The 21,511-nt window shown below is 35.8% G+C and overlaps 2 protein-coding genes across 2 annotated transcripts; one reads left to right on the top strand and one right to left on the bottom strand.

Annotated features, from left to right (window-relative positions):
- Positions 1 to 1,915: 1,915 nt before the first annotated feature.
- LOC130026486 (olfactory receptor 13C4) lies at positions 1,916 to 2,869 on the top strand. The gene has a single exon (XM_056117325.1). It carries the CDS (start codon positions 1,916 to 1,918, stop codon positions 2,867 to 2,869), a length of 954 nt encoding a protein of 317 aa, XP_055973300.1.
- Positions 2,870 to 18,968: 16,099 nt separating this feature from the next.
- Positions 18,969 to 19,910, bottom strand: LOC130026644 (olfactory receptor 13F1). Its single transcript, XM_056117475.1, has one exon. The coding sequence runs from the start codon at positions 19,908 to 19,910 to the stop codon at positions 18,969 to 18,971; it is 942 nt and encodes a 313-aa protein (XP_055973450.1).
- Between the last annotated feature and the right edge of the window lie 1,601 nt (positions 19,911 to 21,511).

Raw genomic sequence — 21,511 nt, 5'->3', positions numbered from 1 at the left:
AAATAGTGCGAGGAATCTAACTGGGATCAGCTATGTCAAGCCAAAGTCCTTACCTGCAGTACTATCTCTCTACTCCCCTACTCTCAGATGGATGAGCTTTCTTTCTATTTATTCTCAAGTATACACATTCACCTGCATCATTAGGTGATCTTTATGTGTTTTTATTTTATAAACTGGTGCAATTTTTGCATAAGATGTCATGTTGGTCTTACTGATTGAAAGATACACAAAGTCTGCTGAAAATGAAAATTTGGAAATGATAAAATTTTCTTGAATGTAACTTCTCAAATGACACACAGGGAAATTACTTGAATCCAGAAAGAAAACCTTTATCTATTCAGTCAAAGCCTGCTAGGTGCAGTTACAGAGTTTAGACTTTAGGTGTAGAGAAATGAATAAGACAAGCAAACTCCTCCTTTCAAACCAATAAAAAGTAACCAATTTAGAATCTTACAGAATAAAAACTGGGAAACAAAAAGCAGAGCAAAATTAGGCCTGGCTCAGGTGGCTTTGAATTGAGGGGTAATTTTGGAATACATGACAGGAGAAGTCATTTAAGTGACATGAAATACATTGCATTTGCCTAGAAGGGAACCCAACCTTTCCAATTCCCATGAGGGGCAAATATAGAACATGTTAATATTTCCTCATGAAATCTGTGTTTATCCTTTTGGGTTTTAAATGTGGGTGCTTAAGAGTGCTAAGGCCTTCGTTTATAAATTCCTTTAACCCACAAGCTTGCTAACTAACTGTAGCTAAACGACTTTCTTGCTACTGGTGATGTTACTGCATACCAGATGCTTTGGCTAATTCTTGAAATATCAGATATACACAATCATCGGCCCAGACCCAGGTCTACTGACAGTTTCAATTTTAACAGAATATTATTTTTTAAAGATTTAAATCATTCATTATTTCTACAAGGCCAAAAATTACAAATAGTGCTTGGTGGTAAATATTCAAACATTTTATAATCACTTTTGTTGGTAAAGGTCAAAAAGCTCTAAACTTCATTGGCTAACATCTGGGATTCATGATTTTATAGCAGAAAAAATTATATTTTTACATTAAAATGATAAAGATCACGAGAAAATGAATTGTTTTTATAGTGTGAAGTGTCATATATAAATACAATTTAAGCATATGCTATGTCCTTGGGTTCACTTAAACAAATTCTATCTCTAAAGTGATAGAAAAGAAAAACTAAGGAAGGCTGTTGTTCTTCAAATGTTTTCCATTATAGATCTACAGAACTGGTCTATGTACTTGTATTCTAATGGGAAATAATATAGTGAGAGTGGGTTATAGCTATGAAATCACCATCTATCTTTGAAAAGACTAAATTACGGTGTATATGGATCAATTTAATATGAACTAATGTCTTCCCTATAAAAATATAACTAAGTCAGAAGGGATCCACAGTACCAACTAGATAAATGGGCATAAAATAGAACTTATTTTTAAGTGTTTTGTATTTCTGGTAAATATTTAAATCAAAATTCCAGTACTTTTTTTTGAAGATGCTTTTTGCCTCCACTATCTTGCTTTAACTGAGCCTATATAAAGAAATAAATCAGGCTATACTCTATATACTAAATAATAGAGGGGTTTTAACTAAAGTTGTTTTCAATAGTAGTGAAGGCTGATTCTGAATTTGTTCCTGAACCAGGTTAAGTGTTCACACATTAGATGCAAGTATAGAAATTTTCAAATTCCCTCTATCATTGTATTTTAGGCACAAGCACTCTTGAAGATAACAGGTTACAGAAATATACTACAAAACTTCAGAGAAAAACACTGTTTCACTAGTGAGAGTATGCTTATTCCAGGTATTTGTAATTTATTACATTGATTATTGCTTGACAGTGTAACTGTTTAAATTTTGGGCTTCTTTTTATATCCTGAGAGCTGGAATATGGATAGGATAAATAATACATTTGTGAAAGAATTCATACTTCTGGGACTCTCTGGTTACCCCCAAATGGAGATTATTTTCTTTGTTGTAATTTTAGTTATGTATCTAGTAATTCTAATTGGCAACGGTGTTCTGATCATAGCAAGTGTCTTTGATTCCCGCCTTCACACCCCCATGTATTTCTTCCTTGGCAACCTCTCTTTTCTGGATATCTGTTATACATCTTCTTCTGTTCCGTCTACCTTGATGAGCTTAATCTCAAAGAAAAGAAACATTTCCTTCTCTGGATGTGCAGTGCAAATGTTCCTTGGATTTGCAATGGGGTCAACAGAGTGTTTCCTCCTTGGCATGATGGCTTTTGATCGCTATGTGGCCATCTGTAATCCTCTGAGATACCCCATCATTATGAGCAAGATGGTGTATGTACTGATGGCTTCTGTGTCTTGGCTCTCTGGTGGAATCAATTCAATTGTGCAAACATCTCTTGCCATGCAATTACCTTTCTGTGGGAAGAATATTATCAATCATTTTATATGTGAAATATTAGCAGTCCTCAATCTTGCTTGTGCTGATATATCTCTCAATATTATCACCATGGTGATATCAAATATGGTATTTCTGATTCTTCCACTGACAGTCATCTTTTTCTCCTATATTTTTATCCTCTACACCATCTTGAGAATGAACTCAGCCACTGGAAGACGCAAGGCCTTTTCTACTTGCTCAGCACATCTGACTGTAGTCATCATATTTTATGGTACCATACTCTTTATGTATGTCAAACCCAAGTCTCAAGAACAATTTGGAAAGGACAGTTTGCAAGCTAGGGAAGGATTGATTTCTGTGTTTTATGGGGTACTGACACCTATGCTAAATCCTATCATTTATAGCTTAAGAAATAAGGATGTAAAAGCTGCTGTGAAATATTTGTTGGTTCGGAAATCTGTTAACTAAAACCAAAGGATAATGTGAGTCTTAAGTGTCTAAAGAATAGAAGTGACATCATGGGGTGATGACTGAGAAGTTTCTTTAGGGAAAGCAAAGTTATATAGGGATAATCTTAATCATGATCCCACCACCCAGCTTTAGTACAATCAATGAGAATGGTAATAACTGAGTTCATATCTTAATGATTCACACACAATTCATATCTTACAAGAATATTAAGTTCTTTTGACTTCTATCCTGGGGAATATTTGAAAAGAGTCTTTACGCTGTGCAATGTGACAGTACAATGACAACATCACCCTGAAAAAGTCACGTAAGTCAAACTTAGTGTTTGGAAGTAACCAAAAAGTACACATACAGCTCCATCACAAACTACTTGCTTAAACTTATCTTAGGGAATTTCTTCTTCTTTTTACTTTGTAGTCTCCATATTTACATGGAAAGCTACCCGTGGCATAGTCGATATGCCAAAAACAGTAACAATAACGGGTCTCATTCCCCTGACCCTGATAAAGCCTCCAATATGGTAGCGTTGGGAAAGATAACTCAGGAGAGGCTGCTAAAATCTCAGGGCTGGGACCAATGGAGACGTTACTGGTGCCTGCTCGAGTAAATAAATGAACAACGGGATGACAGTGATACAGTCTCCGTATTTACAAAACAGAGAACAAAACTGCTTTCAGTGTTTTAAAGATTCAATAATTTGCATAATGCAGCCAGCACAGTGCCAAGTTCATGGTTATTCCCTTTAGTGAAGTACTTGATCTTTCATTCATATAGAATTTAGGAATTAAAGACTCCAAATGATGCTTAAAAACAGTAGATAGTATCTCTCTTTTTAAAAGTATAACTTAGATCAGTCATCTACCCTTTTAAATTTTCCTTTCAATATAAAACACCACTCCTACTTACCTATACTTACCCCATATCTAGATAAAGAAAACAAAAAATAGGGGGAAAATAGAACCGAGATTTTTATCATAGAAATATGTTACATAATAAATGGTGATAGACCTTTTACTACTGCCCCTGTGAAAGAAAGGAAAGACTGTCCAAATATGAGTCAACTGAGTCTCAAGGACTTGTGTGGTAGAGTAAGTTTTGACTTTGGTTGAAAGGAGTGCTAAATTTTCCTCCTTAGCCTGTATACTAGCAGAGGAATCATCTTGAAGAGGAGGCTGAATATCATTGGGATAATAACACCAGAAAGCTTTTAACTTGTATCAAATATTTTTCAGGTTTTGTACAAGGGCATAATTGATTTATTAAAGAAAGAAAAACATTCCAGTGGGTTTTATTTAATATTCCACTGGGTTACAGCACTTCAGTACATTTAATATCATTTCTTTTTGCTTTCCATAGAATTTTTTTTCCCTTATGAGTGAGCATAGGTTCTCATTTGTTTATATCACTGGTCTTTGTGACAGTCAATTTTCCTACTCAATTTTCCCTATTTTTTTTTAAGACCCGTTAACATCATCTCACGCTTTCTAACTTGAAGCTGTGTCTTAGGCTACTTCCTTGGTCAGTCCTGATTTCTGAGCTAAATGACCTGGTCAGAAAAATTCTTTGGCTTGTCTCTATTTCCCTAGGCTAAAGTGCTGTCACTGCAGCAAGCCTCAAGCTGTTGGTCCTTTTGGTTGTGCTTTGAATTCTATCTGGACTTCTGTGCGCATTAGCCTTTTTGGGTTTCTATTAACTCTACTAGGAGAAGGCCTATGTTCCACTTTGATCTAGATTCAATTCTTTTTCAAACTTTGTCCAGTGCCACTAAAGTTTTAGGCATATGTCTCTCTCTATAAAACAGATAATTACTGCCCTAGCCTATTCCTTAGCATTTTAATGTTTTTTTCATTATAAGATAGATAGATGCTAGTATTTCATATGCAGTTTTATATCATTTTTATTTTCAAAGCCTGGTTAATACTGTTTCTTTTGGTCCAGAGAGATATCCCAAGGGGCTAAGTGTACTATGTATACAAGAGGTCCGGGTTTTATTCCTGGCATTGTCTGGTCACACAATACCACGGTTGACCCCCAAGCACTGAGATGGGAGTTGAACTTCAGCATTGCCAAATGTGACCCCCAAACTTCCCAAATAAACTCTTTATATTGATATATAAAATGTTAATTCCTTATTATTAGCTCAGGCAAGTTTTGTTCCTGCTGATATATGGTCAGAAAATTGTTTTAAAACTAATCCTGAAAGTACTTTGCAGAAAATATAGAAACACAAAAAGATTATCACATATTATAATAAATTAAATAAATTAAATTAAAAAATTAATTTATTGAAGTTCTGTGTTTTACAATGCTGTACAATACTGTTTTGTTTTTTATTACTCTTTCTTTCTTCTTTCTTTCTTTCTTTCTTTCTTTCTTTCTTTCTTTCTTTCTTTCTTTCTTTCTTTCTTTTTTTGGTTGGGGGATCATACCCAGATTTGTTTAGGGCTTACTCCTGATCTGCACTAAGGAATCATTCCTGGGAGGGCTCAGGGGTTTCACAGATTGAACAATGGTCTGCTATATGCACAGCAAGAACCCTGCCTACTGTACTCTCTCTGGCTTGATTTTCAATCCTGTTACTGATAGTTTCTTATGCACATAAGAAACACAATACCACACAATACCACATTCATCAAGAAGTGTGCCCACCTCCCTTCCCTAAAGAACTTAAAATGAAATGCATATAGATTTAAAATTTTTCAGTGTTGTTGTCACCCACACACGACTGCTTTAAATTTTTTATTTTTCTAATTTAAACTCACAAAATTAATTAAGTTTAATGTTAATTGGTTGGATATACTATTTCTATTTTATGTTTCTGTCTTTAAAGTTACATATATAATTTTTAATTCTTATAGAATAATTTCTAAAGAATAAAATTATTGGGTAGCAGATATGATTTTTTTCTTTTGCTGAATCATATTCTCCCAAATCACAGTTATTTGTTTTAATGAAACTGTAATGGTTTCTACAAACATTTGTAGTTCTTGTCTGTATATGTATGTACATATAAAAGCTTTCAATTTTGGAAAATTTCAAATAATTCAAATAATAAAATACAATAATGAATCTTTGTCTATGAATCACTTTAGCACTGTCCTTCTGTTGTTCATCGATTTGCTCAAGTGAGCCCAGTAATGGCTCCATTGTGAGACTTGTTGCTACTGTGTTTGGCATATCGAATACGTCACTGGGAGCTTGCCAGGCTTTGCCGTGCAGGTGAGATACTCTCTGTAACTTGCTGGGCTCTCCGAGAAGGGTGGAGGAATCAAACCAGGTGGGCCCCGTGGGCCGCATGCAAGGCAAAAATAAAAATAAAGAATTTGTCCATGCTAGTCCCTTTATTTGGTATGTCTTTTCCAGATACTTAGAGGATTAGCACATCACTTCTTTCAGATTCAAATCTTTTTTGGACAGAAGAGACAAGGGAAGTTTGGGCTATGCCCAACTGTGCTCAGGGATATCTCCTGGCAGCATATTACGTACCAGGGAAATTTATAAAAAATGAATCATTTATCCTAAATAATTATGTTTTTTTATAATCTACATGTACTCATTTTCTTTCCCCAGATTGTAAGGAAAATACTAGATGTATGTATGTGTGAATATTTTTATTTTGATACCCTTTCAGACTTGTAAAAACTTTGCAAGATTAATCAAAGAAATTTTTCTAAGTCTTCACTCTGAATCTTCAGTACAGTCTTACAAGATCCTATTGGATCCTTTGTCTCTTTCTTACTATTTCAAGTGTTTCACACTGTCTATTCTAAATTACTCTGAAAGGCATTGCTTTACCATAGTTAAAATACAGTTTTCAACATAGAATATTGATGCTACTTAATTTAGTGATAAACAAACAACATTCTTTAGATAAGATATATTCTGTCATCTCTTGATTGTGCAACCCACAACCAAGAGTGAGTTTTCTTTTTTTTAAATAATCAAAAACTTAAAATAAAATTATACTTTGTGGCATATAAAATTGTTTTGATCTTAGATATGAGTTTTCATAAAGTTTAAAAAATAATTTTAGGCATATTTCTGGGCTACAGCCATTGGCACCTAAGACTTACTCATGGCTTGGTACTCAGGATCAATCCTAGAAAGGTTCTGGGTACCAAATTTAGTGCCAAGGATTGAACCTGTGTCAGCAGTGCAAGGGAAGCACTGTGCCCACTGTATTATGTCTCCAATCCTTAGAAAATATTTCATTTGAGGAAAGAGACTCATAGAAAATTCAAATGTAACAGGGTATCATGCTTCTCCCAATGATGACATCATATGGCAGTATAATATCAAAGCCATGATACTACAACATGTACTATTTTCATCATTGCCCTGTATGTTTATATGAATTTGTGTATCTTCTATTCACTTGTAAATTAAACATTAAAGGTAAAGGCAGGTAAAGGCCCTCCCATTGATCATCGATTTGCTCGAGCGGGCCCAGTAACGTCTCCATTGGAGACTTTGTTGTTACTGTGTCTGGCATATCGAATACGTCACGGGGAGCTTGCCAGGCTCTGCTGTGCGGGCAAGATACTCTCGGTAGCTTGCCAGGCTCTCCGAGAGGAGCGGAGGAATCGAACTTGGGTTGCGTGTAAGGCAAACGCCCTACCGCTGTGCTATCGCTCTTGATTCTACAGTGGAAAATATATGCCAGTTTAACAAATAAGTAACAATTAAATAGTTTATGATAAATATTACGGAAATCAGATAACAAAAGTATTATTACTTCTATATGGCATAAAATTAAACTATCTTGAAGATATGAACAAATTCTTAGAAAAAACATTACAATAAAGAATCAGAAAAAATGGAAATTCAGAGAAGATCAATCATGAGTAAGTAAATTAATCAGAATTCCTACCAAATTTTTAATGAAGAATTAATACCAATTCTCATGCCTTATCACAAAATTGAAAAGGAAGAAAAACTTCTAATCACAATAGGCCAACACTGGTCCTAATTACAAAGAAGATAAGGACACTACAGAAAAAGCAAAATATTTATAGTGTAAAAATACAGGATTCTTCAATGATAACTAACAAAGTTCAAATAATCACATAATGTGACCAAACAATATTAATTCCAGGGAGTTCAACATATACAAATAAATTAACTTTATATATTGTATCAACAAATAAAGAAACAAAACCATGTGTATATTTCATAGTTAATAATTTTGTGAGATCTACATCATTCATTCATTATTAAAAATCAACAAAATTAGGTATAGAAGAAACATGTCTCAACATAGTAAAGGCAATATATATAAAAAATATACAGTTAACATTACTTTTGATGGTAAAAAACTGAGAGCCTTTCCTCCAAGTTTCAATAGAAAATAGGAAATTCTTTCACATCACCATTATTCAGTATATTTTTGGAAGTCTCATTCAGAGTGATTAAGTAGGAAAAGGACATGAAAATACATTCAAATCAGAGAAAAAGATTTGAATACTATGAAGATTATGTAATACTATGTAGAATATATGGAAGTCTGAACAAAAGCCTATTATGATCCCCCAAGATCTCTAGGAATGATCTTTGAGTGAAGAGCAAAAAATAAGTCCTGAGTGCTACTGGGTGTGGCTTCCCTAACCACAAAAATCTATTTATAAACATTAAATATAGTAAATTATCAGGCTGCAATATCGATATACATAAATACATAAATAATCTGCTGCATTTCTATATACAAGTAGTAAATTAGTAAGAATACTGCCAACTAAAATAATACCTAAGAGTATAAAATTCTAAAATGCTAAGAATAAATATAACTAAGGGAGTTAAAGAGCTCTGAACTGAAAACATTAGTAAAATGTTGAAAGTAATAGAAGACACAAATAAATGTAAGTAAAAATGTCATGTTCCTAGATTAGATGAAATAACATAATTAAAATGACCATATTGCATATAGGTATATAAATCTAATGCAATTTTTATTACAAACTCAATGACATTCTTCACAGAAATAAGACAAAAGTCACAAAATTTTTTTGAAACAGGAAAAGAAAACTTGAGAAAAGAAGGACAGAAAAGGAGGTATCATGCTCCCTGACTTTTTGCTGTACTCTAAAGTGGGTGTAGTCAAAGAGTGTAATATTCGCATAAAACCAAACATGCACAGGGCTCAGTAATGAATCTATACATAGACTTATCATATATAAATCAAGGTGTAGAATTTATTGTATATACAACTGTTTCACACAAAGGATATGCAAGCATGTATAGAGCAAGGAATACTTAAGTAAATGGTGCTGGGAAAAACTAAACAGACACAAGTTAAAGAATGAAACTGGATTGTTGACTGTCATCTACAGAAATGTAAAATAAATTAAATTACTTAGTATAAGATCTGACACCACTTATTTCACAAAGAAAACATAGGCAGTGTAATCCTTGACATGAACTTAAAGATTTGGAAAACCCATTCCAACAGCAAGAGGGCAAACAAACAAAAATAAATTGAAATACATCAAAATTTAAAGATGATGTACAGTGAAAGATACTATCACCAAAGTGGAAAAATACCCTACAGAATAGAAAAAGATATTTAAAAGTCATCTTTACATCCAAATTATATACAGATTTCATGAAACTCAGAAATTAAAATCAATTTGATTTTTAAAAAATTGATAGATGATCTTAGCAGATACTTATCCAAAAAGGACACAATTGCACAATAGACACATAAATAGGTGTTTGTTATATCTCTTATTATTTGTATACAAACTGAAATGATATTCTGAATATGCTCCTATGAGAAGTTAATATCAAGTTAAGTGAAATGAGTCAGAAAGAGGGGGATAGACATAGAAAGATTACGTTTATCTGGGGAACATAAAGTATCAAAATAGGAGACTAACACCCAAGAGAGGCCGAGATTAGTACCAGGAATTTTGCTCCATGGCTTGGAGGCCAGTCACACATGCTAGGGGAAAAGGGAGCTCAGATAGAGAAGGGAGCACCAAATAAAGGTGTTGGGAGGATTCTCCCAGGATGGGAGAAGCATGCTGAAAGTAGACTATAGACCAAACTATAGACCGAACATGATTGCCACTCAATGCCTCTTTTGCAAACCACAGCACCCAAAAGGAGAGATAGAACAAAAGGGAATGCCCTGCCACAGAGGCAGGGTGGGATGGGGGATATGGGAGGTGGGAGGGATACTGGGACCGTGGTGTTGGAAAATGGGCACTGGTGGAGGGATGGGTATTTGATCATTGTATCACTGAGACCCAAGCACAAAAATTTGTAAGTCTACAACTGTACTCACGGTGTTTCACTAATAAAAATTTTAAAAAAAAGAAGTTATCAAAAAGACAGAAAACATCTAGAAAGAAGTGGAGAGAGGGCTCCACGTTTTTACTTTTGATGGGAATGCAAATTTGTTAAGCCAGAATGACAAAAGATACGGGAAACTATTCTGCATATTAACAATAGAAACCACATGAAATTCAGTTATGCCATGTCTAGATATTTACCTAAAAAATACAAAACATTAATTCTGAAAAGTCTTTGTACCACCAAGTACATAGCAACAACGACTGCTTTGTTTAAAATAACCAAACTCTGGAAAGATACTAAGTCCCAGTTGACAGATGATTGGAAAAAGAAGGTATTTATATTATATTTATTTTATTTACATATTATTTATCATATATAATACACATGATACTGAACAAACAAAACAAACACTGTCCTCCTGTTGTTCATTGATTTGCTCAAGCAGGCTCAGTAACGTCTCCATTTTGAGACTTGTTGTTACTGTGTTTGGCATATGGGCGAGATACTCTCGGTAACTTGCCGGGCTCTCCGAGACGGCAGAGGAATCGAACCGGGCTCGGCTGGGCTGGCTGCGTGCAAGGCAAACACCCTGCCACTGTGCTACTGCTCCAGCTCCAGCTCCTGGCTGGCTCACACATGATACTAATGAACTAAATAAAGATGATATCCTGTCATTTACAAGAACATGAATTAGAACGGAACTAGAAGGTACTATGTTAAGTGAAATAAGTCACATAGAGATAAACTTGGGTCATCTCTAGAAAATAAGCAAACTGAATAAAGCAAAATCAAAACAGACTATAAGAACAAAGTAGTGTTTAGCAGAAAGGAAGAAAAAGTGGGGTGTGTACAAATAGGGCAAAAATTTCAACACATGGTGGACAGAAATGACTTGGAAAACATAATGTAATGCATACAGGCATTGATTTGAAATATTCCTGAAATTATGTTAAAATTCAAAGTTGTGTCAAAAACAATAAATAAATTTAAATACACAAATAAATAAACTATTTGAGTCAAAGAGGTAATGTGATGGTTAAGGCACTCGTCTTTAATGTAGATAACCCTGATTAGATCTCCAGTATCACATGGTTCCCAGAGCATCACTGGGAACTTCCTGTAGGCACCTGAACACTGCTGGAATGACCACTGGCATGGGCAGTGGGCACAAGACATTCTGAATCTTGATCTCAGTTTGGTTTAAAGTTTTCACTAAATACTTTATCCCCTTTGAAATAAAGCGGCCAACATGGCCGACCCGAGTTCGATTCCTCCGCCCCTCTCGGAGAGCCCGGCAAGCTACCGAGAGTATTCGATATGCCAGACACAGTAACAACAAAGTCTCCAATGGAGACGTTACTGGGCCCGCTCGAGCAAATCGACGATCAACGGGAGGGCCTTTAGATACTTAAGTATGTTGGAGCATGATCCTCAATGTGATTTCTTGAATTTCCTTCTCATCTACATCATTATTTGTATATAAGAATGCAGCTAGTTTCTCTGTATTGATTTTGTAACCTGTCACTTTACTGGATAAATTTATTATTTTCTTTTTTTAGTCTATGAATATTTTTATTGATAAACATACAGGAAATTCTTTTTTTCATCCTATTATGTTGTTTCACTTGTCTTTAACTTGAACTATGCCTTAGATCACCTTAGTTCCTTCTACCTCTTTAACAGATTTATTATTTCTATGAGTTTTTTGCATGTGTGTGACTTCTTTAGGATTTTCTATGTACAATACATATATCACCTGTGAACAGTGGTAGTTTGCCTTCATTACAAATTTGAAACAAACTATTTTTTCTCTCTTTTTTAAGCTCCACATCTTTAAGCGCCAAATCCTGGAGAAGGCACTTAGCATGCCTCAAGAAACCACATAAAGATATTGTGGTAATAGAGAGAGATAAGACTGAATGCATGTGCCTTTATTAAGATCCATAAGCAGAGATTTTGGGCAATGAACTAAGACTAAATTGGTCAAGTAAAATAAAAACATGAGGTTTTAGTAAGCCACATAAATGGCTTTATCTAAGGGAAATACAATGAAGAAAATGTTGGAAGATAAACTGTAGATCACAAGAACTGTTGGGAAGTTTTATCAGGAATTCACCTTTGCTTGTAAGCTGTTACTTAGACCATGCACTTGAAAACTATCATCAACCTAAGGTTCCCGTAGGATACTGTTGGAGTTCTTTGCTAGCAGATGCCTTGACCACTAGAGGTTGCTGGGTCTGTAGGGAGTTCCCTCGTCCTGACTTCAGGGAATCCTGACATTTCTAAGAATAACATTGATTAATTGGCCTTTATTTGCTGGCGTCCATGGCTTGAGATGTGGGAAACAGACATCTTTGAGTATCAGCAGTACTTCAACCTTGCCTCTGCCTTAGAGCAGTGCTCCTAGCTACAATAATATCCTGCCTCCTTCTGCCACCTTCCTGTTAGTGCATGTAGGCATTTTCCATAAGCCTCTATTTAACTCTGCCTTTCCTAATAAACTTTGTCGTATGACTAGGAGTCTAAGGCCCATGTGGGTGACTATGTCTCTGACACTCTGCACTGTGACAATCTCTGAGCACCTGCTGCCCTAGACCATCGAACCATCTCCTTGTTCCTGGGGTCTTTCCAAACAGAAAGAGTGCTGAGACAGTAAAATCATGGAGTAGCTTAGGTGAACTTTTCTGTCCTTTTGCTTTCTTTCTTTTTAAAGATAATATTGGTTTATATGACTATCTATATTTAGGGGCACAAGTTGAAAGATATCATCCTCATATGTTATTATTGTATATAAAATTAAGAAATGAAGTACTGCTTAATGTTTTCTCATATCTTTTTATTTGAATTATGGCTATTCCCTGTACAATAAAGTCCCCTGAGGACCATTGGCAGTGACTCCTATGCACTGTACTGGAATAGGTATGTCTCCTACCTCAAAATTGACTATTACGTTTGACAAATTTCACTTGAAATAATATATTTAGATTCATTAATACATGGGTTTTATTATTGCATTGCTATTAATAGTTAATTTTGAATAAAATTCAAGTTTTCTTTCTATTGGTTGTAAATTTTATAGAAATAATATGATTTTTGAGCCCCAGCAGCTGAAAACCTCCAGAACCCAGCCACAGCCAAGCTCAATACCACTCTCCATGCTCAGATGAGCCTCACCCATGCAGGAACCAACAGAGGAACACAGGTTTGTGGGACCCGTGGCTGAGATCTCCAGGCCTGCGAGGATTGGGACTGGGCCTCCTCTACCCAGATACTCAGTTTTCCAGTAGCTAGGTAGTCACACCCACAAACTGCCCCCCCCTCCCCGGCGTCATGTAACATCATCAATGGTCAAGATCCAGAGACTATAAAATAAAGCTCCTGGAAAAGACCAATGCAGTATTTCCTGGAGTGTGTGGCCCCATTTGTGGCCCCGTGACCTCTTATACTCTAGCCCAGTGTTGTACCTAAAGTAGCACACTCCTGTTTGGATTTAACATACTTGATTGTATTCTTGTCTATACGGGCTTAAATGGCCCCAGGATAAAATACAGCAACCTTCATACACTTCCCTCTTATTTTGGTGGGAAGATGCTCGCTAGTTGGGTGCTTGTTTGAATATTATCAGTAATGAACTATTCTGAACTACATTTTTGAAAATAAAATGTATAAAAATTGTAAAAATTAAAAGATAGAAAAGAAAGATGGCGGCCGCACGGGAGCCTTGTGGACAGCAGGTTTGAGCCGGGGGCGGGAGGCAATGGGGGCCTCATGGGAAGGGGGGCGTTCTGGGCCGTCCTTCACGCCCAGGTCACTGGCTGCCCCCCACGAGCGGCTCTCCGGCACGGCCACGGCCCCGGAGGCACAAGGACTTAGCACAGAGAACCAGCCGCGTGGAGCAGAAAAGCAAATGGACTATGTGTTAAACCGCGCCGCCAAGCCTGCCCGGAGGGGAAAGGGTGTTGTCCCGCTCGCCCGCTCCTCTCTGGAAAGAAAGATGGCGGCCGCACGGGAGCCTTGTGGACAGCAGGTTTGAGCCGGGGGCGGGGGGCGGCGGGGGCCTCATGGGAAGGGGGGCGTTCTGGGCCGTCCTTCACGCCCGACCGAGGTCACCGGCTGCCCCCCACGAGTGGCTTTCCGGCACGGCCACGACTCCAGAGCACAGAAACCAATCTCTTAACTATCTAACTTTTAATAGAAATACTTCCAGGGTTAATAAGTGAAACAGCAGAAATCCAAAACCGCGCGGCCGCGATAGTGGCCGCGCGACATCATTTCATTCTTAAACCAAGCTGTAGAAAGCAATCATTTCACAACACTGTTTCAGCATATCTGATTGGGGGGGGGGGTCGTAAACTCTAAACAATAATTGTGTATCTTCTATCGAAACAATGTATCTAGTCAAACTAGATAGAGTATTAACTAGAACTCATCTGCCTCACGGGAATTGGGAGGGGTGGGAGGTGGGGTTCTATTGGGGTTCATGGTTAAAAATAAGTATTAGTAAAGGGAAATGTGTTTGATACTTACATGACTGAGACCTAAACCCGAAAGCTCTGTAACTTTTCCCACAGTGATTCAATAAAGAAATAAAATATAAAAAAATTAAAAGATATATTAAAAATTTAAAAAAATTAAAAAATATATAATCTCTTGAAAAAAAGAAATGATATGCTTCTTGCATGAATTGTGATTTAACTATTTTATTATCTAACAATCTTACAGTCAAATGTTGTTTTGAATTAGTGCATAAAACAATTCCAACATTGACAAGTATTTGTTTCAATTACTTAGATATTTCAACATTGTTGAAGGAATTGTGATATCACATGGCACAATACTGAAAAAGCAGGTAACATCATGATATTTACCGTTTACAAGTAGAAACACACAATACTTAAGTAGACAACTTATAACTAACATTAATTAACACGTGTTCTATGAAGAAATAAAACTAAATCCGGACTCAAAATGTCTTTAATCAATAAAATTTAAAAGAGCAGTGAAGATGGGAATGTCGATTGGTTCAGCTCTTTTGTAAAACACTGCACTGCACAGTAGCACTGTCCTCCCATTGTTCGTTGATTTGCTCGAGTGGGCCCAGTAAGTCTCCATTGTGAGACTTGTTGTTACTGTGTTTGGCACATCGAATATGTCATGGGTAGCTTGCCAGACTTTGCTGTGCAGGCGAGATACTCTCGGCAGCTTGCTGGGCTCTCCAAGAGGAGCGGAGGCATATAGAAAAGTAAAATGAGGAAATAAGGGAATAGATGACAAACTTTAATTTTAGGTTTAAAAAAGTAACCTGAAGATTAGCAAGCAGTGGGGACAGAGGAGGAGGAAGAGACAAACTAGAATGACATAAGGACAGAGGTGAACTGTCTTGGACACTTTGGTGGTGATTAAGATGCAGTAATTTGTACAATAAAATTGTGAGAGTAAACATTATTGTAAACTTGCGACCTAAACTTGACCACCAAATAACAACAAAATCAGAAGGCTTTGCTGTTATGAATTTATTTTACTTTCCTTAATTTTATTCTTTATGTAAGTTTTTACTTTAATTGGCTTATGCCTTTAAAAGTTAGATAATTAAAAAATGTTGGTACTAGTAAGAATCCTTAAGTCCAATTTCTGACAGTCTAGGAGATTGTCCTCAAGATCTTGAGGAGAGGGAAGCGTATGAGAAGACAATGGCACATAGTTCAGAATTTCTCCATCTTTATTAAGAGAAATATGGGAGATTATGTATGATAAATTTTCTGACTGGTGATCACCAAGGTCTGCATCATTATGGACATGTCCATTATGATTCGTATTTCTTTTTGTTTTGGACCTCCACCTTGCCACGTCATTTTAGTAAATCATAGGTGACCCTGTACTCTGAAGGAAAACAAATATAAAGGTTTAAGTTTAATCTAACTTAAAGAACTCTGGATGAGCCTGAGTGTCAGTATTTTTCCAGCACTCTTTTTTTTACCCCATTATTTTGTCAATATTTCTTATTCACTCTTTATTAAGGGAGAAGTGAATCCAGTGATATTTGGTTAATTGTGAGAGGTAGAATAAAACAATGATTAAGTGACTGGCTTTAGAAGTAAGTGGTATCCCTCTATTACAATAGATCTTATTTAGAAATAATATAAGATCCTTAATCTTTATTCAATTTACCTGTTTGGAAAGTGGACGTTGTAATGTGATTGATGAAATGGGCTAAATCACTACCAATGTCAACTCATAGCTTTATTGTTTGAACTCTATTACTGGACGTAAAGCACTTCAAATGTTGTCAGGAACACAATATAACAATGTTCTAAATTTTTGTTATTTTTCTTTTTTATTTGTTTATTATTACTGTAACCAGAAACTGTTTCAGGGGAATTTCTATTGTTCATTTTTTGAGGAAGTGAGAGCATTTATGTTTTGTTTGGAGGAAGCACACGTGGTGGTGTTTATGGGACCATGCAGTGAGATCAAACTCAAGCCTCTTCTATGCAAAGCTGGATGTGGCCCTAAGGAATCCGAGCATCCCTGGGTGTAATCCTTGAGGCCCCCACACACTGCCATATATAGCATTTGTGGACTCTAGCATTGCAAGGCACTGCGCCATTGGGCCCTGGCATTGAACTATTTAACTTAATATTACCCAGTGTGGCCCCTGAGATCTCTGAGCACCACTTGAGAGATCCAAAGTAAATAAATAAAAAAAAGTGAAAATGTAATGTGAATGCATGTATGGTATTTGTATATCTGTTATACCTGGAATCAGTGTTTTTTGTGATTGTAGAGCTTGGGTAGGTAATAGGGTTAACAGTTCTTTCTTTTGAACCAATGATACTATCACAACAGTCTTTATTGTCTGTTATTTGAGGGGAAAAACAATACCTGTGTATCTTTTATTCATAGTCAAATGTTCACTCTGTTATTTTGGAAACATTCTAAATTAATATCACTTATTATATAATATCTTATGAATAACAAAATTTTCTCACGTATGCCAAGGGTTCATGATTTAAGAACACAAGCACAGTTACTGATCATTAAATTATTTCTTCCCAAATGGTTTATTCATCAATTCATTGACCCTCAACTAAGTCATTCCTCGAAAGCTTCCTATTGTTCAGATTGGATTCCTATGTAATAAGTATGTACAATAAGATTATATCTATGCTGGCAAGAGTCAGCTTATTCATAAAATATAGTCACCCTCCATTTATATGTGAGGATAGTTTTTTACAAAGAGAAATTAATATGTTCATATAAGTATAATTATTTCTAAGTTCTGGTGGAAAAGACAAAAAATCTCATCAAGTGCAGTATTAGCAGAATGCTTGTGTAGCTACTCACATTTATTAATATGTGAATCCATGAATATTTTCTCACAGTGTGTTGATTAATAGTTTTCTTGATAGCTCTTCATATAGGAATATCTTCTTTTTCAGCATTAAATAGCCAATCCAGCATGTTCTAAGATCAGGATGTATGTATATGCATTCATTGAGACAATTGAATGATATATGAGAATAATTGGCTTATTTGTTTTTGCCTCTCAGAAGTGCTCATGGGGATCCAGGAGGCATTCCATGTGATGTATTGGGATGATGAGGGCCACACTATGTGGTGTTGTCGGGGGCCACATAGGGCTAGACATAGAACCCTGGAGCTCCTGCATAAAATGCATTTGCTCAAGCCCTTTCATTTTTCACCACAGCCACTATATAAGAATAATTTGAATTTAAATTTGTAGACACTTCAGATTTTCTTTAATGTTATGCTTCTTCTCTACTTTTTAAATAGAATTATATTTTTCAAAATCTTTTCATTATATTCTGTCATATGCACAGATACATAATTCAACTCCCACATATAGATCCTTCACAAAATTCATGTTGTATTCATAAATTTAAATACTTTCACGGGGGCAGATTTTGGGCTACACCAGTGATACTTAGGGGTTATTCCTAACTCTGCTCTCAGGAATTACTCCTGGTGGTGCTCAGAGGATCATGTGGGATGTTGGATATCCAACCCAGATCAGCTGCATGTAAGGCAAGTACCAAACCTCCTTTACTCCCTAGCCCTCTAATCCATGTTATTCACATTTTGATATCTGGAGAGTAGCAACATTAAATTATCATTTAAATTAATGATTTTTTTTATTTCACTAATGTTTTTGCTATCTGTAGCTATGCATTTATGTATAAAATTATATATATATACACAAATCTTGAATTACATCCACACTTGACTGTAAATACCTATTTTGTTATTTTTGAAATAGTAATTTATGAGTAATTTCAAATTTTTCTAGGCTTGAGAGAGATAGTATAGCAAGTAGAGCACTTGCCTTGCATGCGGTCAACGTGGCTTTATATTGTCCCACAAACATCACCAGGAGTAAACTCTGAGCACAGAACTAAGAGTAAGTGCTGAGCACTATTGGGTATGACCCCAAAACAAGGCAAAACAAAAGTAAACTTATATTGTAGTTATTATATTAGTTCTAATATGAACACTTAGATGATTCCAGCAGGTCAAATATAAAATAATAAACACGTTTCAAATTTAATGTATGAATATTCAATAAATTTCAACTACTTTTCTAGGAACATACTATATTAGGATTAAATTATCCATTAATATCAAATATTTTGTTTACAAGATATATAAGGTATTAGTCTTAATATTGAACAAATATAGAAAATGAGTATTTTCCAGGTATAAGTTTATACCAACTCTTTTTCTAATTTCTGATAAATTCAATTATCCAGGTAAATATAATTGCTCCTATATTATCTGAAGACAGAAATTAAGATGATGCAAAAGAGCGATTCATCAGCAGTCTTTTTACAGCTGTTTTGACCTCTTTGTTCCGTAAACTATATATTATAGGGTTTAACATAGGAGTCACTGCAGCATATACCAAGGCTATAAATTTATCTACTTCCTGTGAATCTATGGATGAAGGCTTCATGTACCTGGAGAGAGCTGTTCCAAAGAACAAAATGACCACAGCCAGATGAGCAGCACAGGTCGAATAGGCTTTGCTTCGACCGTCCACTGAGCTGATTCTCAGGACATTGGCAAGGATGGATACATATGAGAAAGAAATTAAGAGCATTGGCATGGGAATTAGAAATACAGTGATCACCAATATTATTAATTCTTCCATGGAGGTGTCAACACAAGCCAGTTTCAAGAAAGTCAGAAATTCACAAGCAAAATGATTTATTATGTTTTTTCCACATAGAGATAGCTGCAGCACGGAGACTGTTTCCACCAAAGATGTGATGCACCCTGTCAACCAGGAGCCAGCTGCAATCTGCACACAAACCCTCTTGTTCATGATGACGGGGTATCTCAGGGGGTTGCAGATGGCCACATACCGGTCATATGCCATCATGGACAGAAGCACACATTCAGTGGAGGCCATTGCAAGAGAGAAGTACATCTGAGCAGCACAGCCCAAGAATGAGATGGTGTTTTCCCCTGAAATGAAGTTTGTCAGCATTGGAGTGAGACCAAAAGAAGTATAAAAGATGTCCAGAAATGAGAGATTGCTGAGGAAGAAGTACATGGGTGTGTGTAGGCGGGAGTCCAGGATGGTGATAGAGATCAGAGTCATGTTACCCAGCAAGGTTATTAGGTACATCAGGAAGCTCAGTGCAAATATGATGACCTCAACTTTGGGATAGTGAGAAAATCCCAGGAAGATAAAATAAGCTACAAATGTCAAATTTGCCTGGAACATTTTTACTATGTCAAGCTGATTTGTATGTATACATTGGATGAATTTTACTTATCACATATAAAATGTAATATCTTTACACTTTATGCTTTTTTAATACTGTGAAGTTTTAGCATATGCACTTAAATGTCTCTCTAGCTTGATGATAGTAATATATATTTGAAGAGATATGTTAATAATAAAGAGGATTAAGCATGAAACATACAAAATCTGTAACCTTTGGCTTTTTCTTGCTGCATGATTATTTTCGGTAAAGTTTGAGAAGAGAAGGTTTAGTTTATACAAAGAAAGCAAGAGAGTCTGAGAACCAAAACCAAGTCTGTTACATTTTGTCTATTTTTTTCCAAAATAACATTTGTGTCTCATTGATGATTGAGTATTCTATTTACCTCTGAACCACTGGAATGATTTCCTCTCCTAATGTGGTCTTACTCAGGAACTGTTCTGTTTTCCATGTTTACAAGTTTCTTCTACTATTCCTAGAATACTGTCAAAAATAACTGGAAGATTCATTAGTAGAAAAGAAAGATAGACTTATAGAGCCACTGATCTGATTAATAACTAACATCTTTAAGCACAAGCCCAGGGTTTTCATCTCAAATCCTGGAAGAAGAAAGTTGACAGACGTTCTCATGCTACTGGAAACGAAGCATTGGATTTGTTGTTTTACATTTTTCCTGACATCTGTACTAAGGAAAAGGCCAACCATTGGCATTGCAAGACAATTTAAGCTATTTGTTATCCGGCAGAAGTTTCTAATTTGTTCAGCAAATTAAAAGTTAGAAATATTTTCCTTTAGTATTATGAATTCTGAGACTCTAGGGACAATGTCCCATAGATCCAATTATTTCAGTCAAGAGCTGATCTATTCTAATTGTAATGTTACTCAAATAATAGACAACAGGTTCCTGCCAAAACACCCTCTTTGAGGAGGGGAACTTTGTTTGGCTCATGATGGTGCTATAGAATATGCCAGGCTGGTAAATTTAAATAAAGTGTTGAGGGGAACAAATCAAGTTGGCAGATTTGCCTTTGAATAATACTTCCAGGATATGCCACATGAACTGATAATTTTTACAGAGTCCACTAAAGAAAGAGGAGGAAAATCCTAAGTAACTCTCCCATTGTTTATTATCATTTAAAGACAAATCACAAGATAGACTTCTTTTTCAGCTTCAATCAATCAATTCAGCACATATAAGAGCAATCATGACATAATAGGTGTGTGTGTGTGTGTATACGTATTAATTCTATGAGAAAAGTGTAGTGAGTATTTTGCACATAAACTCACAGATTATTTTGGGATTGGAGAGACAGTACTTGCCTTGTATGCTTACCATAAGAGCAGCTGGCCTGGATTTGATCTCTATTACCGTATAAGTTCCCTTGAGCACTTCCAGGAGTGATCTCTGGATGCAGAGTCAGGAGTAAGCCATGAGCACCATTGGGTGTGCCCCCAAAATTCTATTTCTAGAAATAGAAATGTTTGCTATTTCTACTTGTTATACTTAATAAAATTATCCATGCTAAATCCAACAAATCTAAAATATTTTCATAATGATGTATGTGTGAATTTCAAATTTTAAAAATTTTCAATATTGTTA

Source organism: Sorex fumeus, unplaced genomic scaffold, assembly GCF_029834395.1.
Source record: "Sorex fumeus unplaced genomic scaffold, SorFum_2.1 ptg000034l, whole genome shotgun sequence".
Lineage (NCBI taxonomy): Eukaryota > Metazoa > Chordata > Mammalia > Eulipotyphla > Soricidae > Sorex > Sorex fumeus.
This window is presented reverse-complemented; position numbering and strand designations above follow the sequence as displayed.